The sequence below is a fragment of the Nansenia antarctica genome, assembly GCF_963989245.1.
Source record: "Nansenia antarctica genome assembly, chromosome: 17".
Lineage (NCBI taxonomy): Eukaryota > Metazoa > Chordata > Actinopteri > Argentiniformes > Microstomatidae > Nansenia > Nansenia antarctica.
Genome location: NC_137687.1, coordinates 9,299,754 through 9,305,051, shown reverse-complemented (window position 1 = coordinate 9,305,051; position 5,298 = coordinate 9,299,754). Strand labels below are relative to the sequence as shown.

The window sequence follows — 5,298 nt, the reverse complement described above, 5'->3', positions numbered from 1 at the left end:
TGCACCAGAATTAGCCAAGAAGGCTAGTTTTCATCCGTAGTCCCTGAACAGCTTAAAAGGAAAGACATTGGACATTACATTACATTGCATTACACATGATTAGCACATCATCAAAAACAAAAACAATACACAGTTAATAAAAGGCATCAAGCATAGTTCTTCTGATCCTGAATTGACAACTACATTTCATTTTCAGTAAATTCATGCAAATCATAATCTATCATTTTCAGTAAATTCATGCAAATCATAATCTATCATTTTCAGTAAATTCATGCAAATCATAATCTATCATTTTCAGTAAATTCATGCAAATCATAATCTAATTTACTTAAAAAGTAAAAAAAAAAAAAAAAAAAACGTTTCAGAACTTCAGAGCATGCCAATTGTTACCTTTGGGTTGTCAACACCAACATCAATCAATAACATTATTCATTAACCAAATCTACTGCTGAGCTGGAAGGTTCTCTCACGGCCCCTCCACCCCTGGGAGCAGGGGGTTCTCCTCAGCTGGGCGGTCTCCCGTCTCCAGAGTCTGACGGAGCTTCTCCCAGAACAGCCTGGTGTACTCCCCGGCTCTGGGCCAGCTCAGGTAGGAGCGCCTCTTCAGCAGCCTCCTCATGCGGTGGTAGGGATGGAGCTGGGGCGCTGGGATCTCCTCCAGAAACACCAGGATCAGCACGTCTTTCTGCTCGTCAAACAGACGGAAGCTGTAGAGAGGAGAGAAGAGGAGAGTGGGGGCAGGGTAGAGGAAGAGAAGAGAAGAGAAGAGGAGAGTGGGGGCAGGGTAGAGGAAGAGAAGAGAAGAGAAGAGGAGGGGCAGGGTACAGGAAGAAAAGAGACTGTCATTGTCACTGTCATTACAAACAAAGGCTTCTCCACTAAGTACTGAATTAATTTCACTTTGTTTGTTTTTGTTTCATTCCACTTTATTACACAACTTTATTTACATATGGACTTAGATGTTTAGATTTTCTTGTCTGGATTGTTTGAGTCAATACCAAAGTCTGGTGCAAATTTAACCTGAAAAGGCTCATTGGAAATACATTTACTGGACAAAATGTTGTGTGTTGTGTTCAATACTTATTTCCCCCACTGTAGATAGAACACCTGACTCACCTGATAGAACACCTGACTCACCTGATAGAACACCTGACTCACCTGATACAACACCTGACTCACCTGATAGACACCTGACTCACCTGATAGAACACCTGACTCACCTGTAGAGATAGAACACCTGACTCACCTGATAGACACCTGACTCACCTGATAGACACCTGACTCACCTGATAGAACACCTGACTCACCTGATAGAACACCTGACTCACCTGATAGAACACCTGACTCACCTGATAGACACCTGACTCACCTGATAGATACCTGACTCACCCGATAGAACACCTGACTCACCTGATAGAACACCTGACTCACCTGATAGACACCTGACTCACCTGATAGACACCTGACTCACCTGATAGAACACCTGACTCACCTGATAGAACACCTGACTCACCTGAAAGAACACCTGACTCACCTGATAGAACACCTGACTCACCTGATGGACACCTGACTCACCTGATAGAACACCTGACTCACCTGATAGACACCTGACTCACCTGATAGACACCTGACTCACCTGACAGAACACCTGACTCACCTGATAGAACACCTGACTCACCTGATAGAACGCCTGACTCACCTGATAGAACACCTGACTCACCTGATAGAACACCTGACTCACCTGATGGACACCTGACTCACCTGATAGACACCTGACTCACCTGATAGAACACCTGACTCACCTGTAGCGATAGAACACCTGACTCACCTGGCCATCTGGATTTCTCTGGAGCACCACTCACTCTCCAGGTAGTGGCGGCTGATCACACAGATGGTCTTCCTGCTCCCGTAGATGGCCTCTGTGATGTTGTCTATGATGGGTTTGCCTGTAGAACATACCGGTATAAATACATTCTTTTAATAATAATAATAACTCAAAATAATAATACAAATAATATTAGGAAATGAACATAAATAACATGTAGGACTAAAATGGCTCCTACAACCTTGCTAGTCAGAACACACCTTGCCTGATGTTTGGCAAGATGGCGGGCGGCCATGAGGCGCGCCCCGGTACTGTGCCTCGATTCATTCATTCATCCATCCATCCATCCATTCATTCATTCATCCATTCATTCATTCATCCATTCATTCATTCATTCATTCATTCATTCAATTGCTAGTCACACACACACACACACACAGACCTGGCGTGAAGTCCCGGTGGTGCAGACACAGTCTCCAGCCCTGCTCTCCCTCCAGCTGTGGCAGCAGCTCGTCCACGACCCAGGGTTCATCGTGGATGTTGTAGGACACGAAGGCGTCGTACTGATCCGGTTGGCGCCTGTTCCTCAGCTTGGTGTCGTAGAGATAAGCCAGGAGGAGGTGGTAGGCATAAACCACCTGCCATCTTAAGAAATGATAGGCGAAAGAACCCAGCAGGGTGAGGAGCACCCCCATAGTAGTGGAGATGTAGCAGAAGAACTCAAAGTCTACTGAACAGGAGTTGAACAGGAGTTGGTCTAGATCTAACAGTTTGGTGTCCCTTTGATCCACTGGATAGTTGCAGGAAAAGTCATAACCGTTAACAACTTGTGTTTGGTTGTTGTGTACCACCCAGTGGATGAACCAAGCGTTACTGCAATCACAGGCAAAAGGGTTTCCTACTACGTCCAGGTAAGTTAAAGCAGGAAGAGAACGTAGTACTGTATCACTGATCACTGATAACTCGTTATGTGTGACTTGTAATAAAATGAGCTGAGTGAGGTTGGCCTCTATAAGAAAATCTAACGACTTGAAGCCCGTTTTTGCCAGGAAGAGTCTCTCAAGTTTTGGGATTGGGTGAAACACCTCTGGAGAGAGGTCTTTGAATGCATTTGCTGTGAATTCAAGGTTCCTCAACTGGGGTGTGTGAATAAAAGTGTCTAGTTTTAAGGATGTAATATGAAAATCCCTTGCTTCAAATACTAATAAATGTGTCAAACCTTCAAGAAAGTTGGATGGGAGATAAGAGCCGAGTCTGTGATGTTGACCGAAGATTAATAGGTTCTCTAGAGATGACAAGTTAGAGAAGGGGGGTGGATCAATGGGTTCATCGCTTAGATATTTGATATGATTGCCAACCAAGTTTAGATTTGTCAAGTTCTTTAACACACTGAACACATTGGCTCTAATTTGATCATGTACTAAATTGTTGTTTAACAGAATAAGTGACATAAGGTTGGCCAACCCCTCGAAGGCCCCAGGTTCCAGTTTTTTTATAGGATTTAGTTCTAAAGTTAAATACTTCAGAGACTGTAAGCTTGAAAAGTCTCCTTTTTTGATACAGACTAATTGATTGTAGTATAAAGACAAATTCTGTAGATTTCCCAAGCTGCTCTTGAAAGCATCGCCCAAGGCTTGGATGTGGTTGTGTCCGAGATTCAACGTTCTTAAGTCCCTCAAACCCTGGAAAACACAGCCTTCGAGGTTTCCGATAGAATTGTTAAAAAGACGCAATTCTTTGAGTCTGGTTAGATTGCTGAAATCTGCGTAGCCTAGTTTTTCGATTCTATTAAAACTAAGATCTAGGAATTCCAGGGTGGGGAGATTCCTTGCGGCTTTTGGTACGGAAGAAAGTATGCCATGGGTACAACTAAGACTTCCCAGTTGCTGCATCGATCTGAACGCAAACTCGGACAGTTGAGAGATGTTATTATTTGACAGGTTAACTTCAGTCACTAGGGTGCAGAACTGCAGGAGTTCCTCTGAGACAACGTTGATGTTGTTGCCTCGTAGTTGGAGCGAGATCAGTGTAGGCATACTGCACGCGATATTGACGACAGCCTTGATCCTGTCTTTCCCCAGGTTATACAGTGTCAGTGTACTAATCGACGAGTTAACGCTCTGTAGAACCTTCTTCGTTCTGTCCAAGGACATGTTGACACCGCTCAAGTCAAGACTGGACAACTTGCTCAGATAAGACCTGTTTTGAACATCCCAGACCATGCCATCCTTCTGGTAGCCACAGTGGGAAAGTCTTAATGTATTTAGCTTAGGAAAAATATCTGCTGTAATTCTGAAGATTTTAAGTGGATTTTTCGAAAGATCCAGTGCCTTCAGCCGTAAGGACGTGTTTGATATTTCCTGTGACTGAAAAGATGTGAAATGGTTCTCCATAATGTACAATTCCTTCAGGTTCGGTATGTGTTGTAAGATGTGTTGGACTGTCTTTATGCAATCTAGCCTGTTGTCGGATAAGTCCAGTACCTTTAAACTGGAGAGAAACCGAAAGGTTGAGGACCCAATTGTTTTGATACGGTTGTTGTAGAGAATTAGCTTTGACATTTTGGCAAGGCCCTGAAAAATGAGGTCTGAAAGGGAACTGAGAGTATTCCTTGCTAAATTGAGCTCGTCTAGAGCCTTCATGTCAGCAAAAGCCCCATCCTCTACTCTAGAGATATTGTTGTGCAACAAGGTCAACACTTTTAGGGTGGATAGGTCTTTGAAATCCCCCTTTTGTATCTCTGAAATATTATTTCTAGAAATGTCTAAAAACACAACTGCTGCTGGTGTGTCTTCTGGTACGGCTTTGAGCTTCCTACCGCGACAGAGTACGCTCATGTTGATGGTGACATTTGGAGAGAAAGCGATCCTGCAGTTTTTCAGTGTGTACCCCTCCGTTACTGGATTAGCAAGGAGCAGACAATACAGCAGGAAGCAGAGACAGACGCCCAGCGGAGGAGATGGAGCCCCTCCCGCTGTTCCTGACACGGTCATCTTCAGTTTCATCACCAGCAGCTTCATCTGGAGGTTTAGGTAAAGCACAGAGAGAAACAATGAAATGTGGAATTCATCATGGTTCTGGAAATACGACAGAGTAAGAGCCTGAAAACAGGGGTCCGACACAAAATTCATATTTGGACAATTGTCAACATTGTATACATACTGTACATCATAATCCTATCATAATAACAAAAGAAAGGAATAAAATAACAATAATAATAATAAACAAGATAAATCATCTACTGTTCATTCAGAGTTAATTGTATTAAGTGCTCTTTTATTGTTTTCTTGAAAGTGCCTCTAAAATTAGTTTTACTGACATGCTTGGGTAAAGAGTTCCATCCTGTAATGGCTCTGTAAATTACAGTAGATTTTAGGAGATTTGTCCTAGGTCTAGGTGGTAAGAGATTTGTCCTAGGTCTAGGTGGTAAGAGATGTCCTGAAATGGCCTGTCTGGTCAGATAGTTATTTTCA

General features: G+C 43.2%; 1 protein-coding gene across 1 annotated transcript; it reads right to left on the bottom strand.

Moving 5' to 3' along the window:
- Positions 1–466: 466 nt before the first annotated feature.
- On the bottom strand, positions 467–3,978 carry LOC308172362 (toll-like receptor 13; the record flags this gene model as incomplete). The annotated part of the gene is made up of 4 exons (XM_080547274.1): positions 467–707; positions 1,829–1,946; positions 2,268–3,204; positions 3,781–3,978. 4 exons carry the CDS (start codon positions 3,976–3,978, stop codon positions 467–469), a joined length of 1,494 nt encoding a protein of 497 aa, XP_080403400.1.
- Between the last annotated feature and the right edge of the window lie 1,320 nt (positions 3,979–5,298).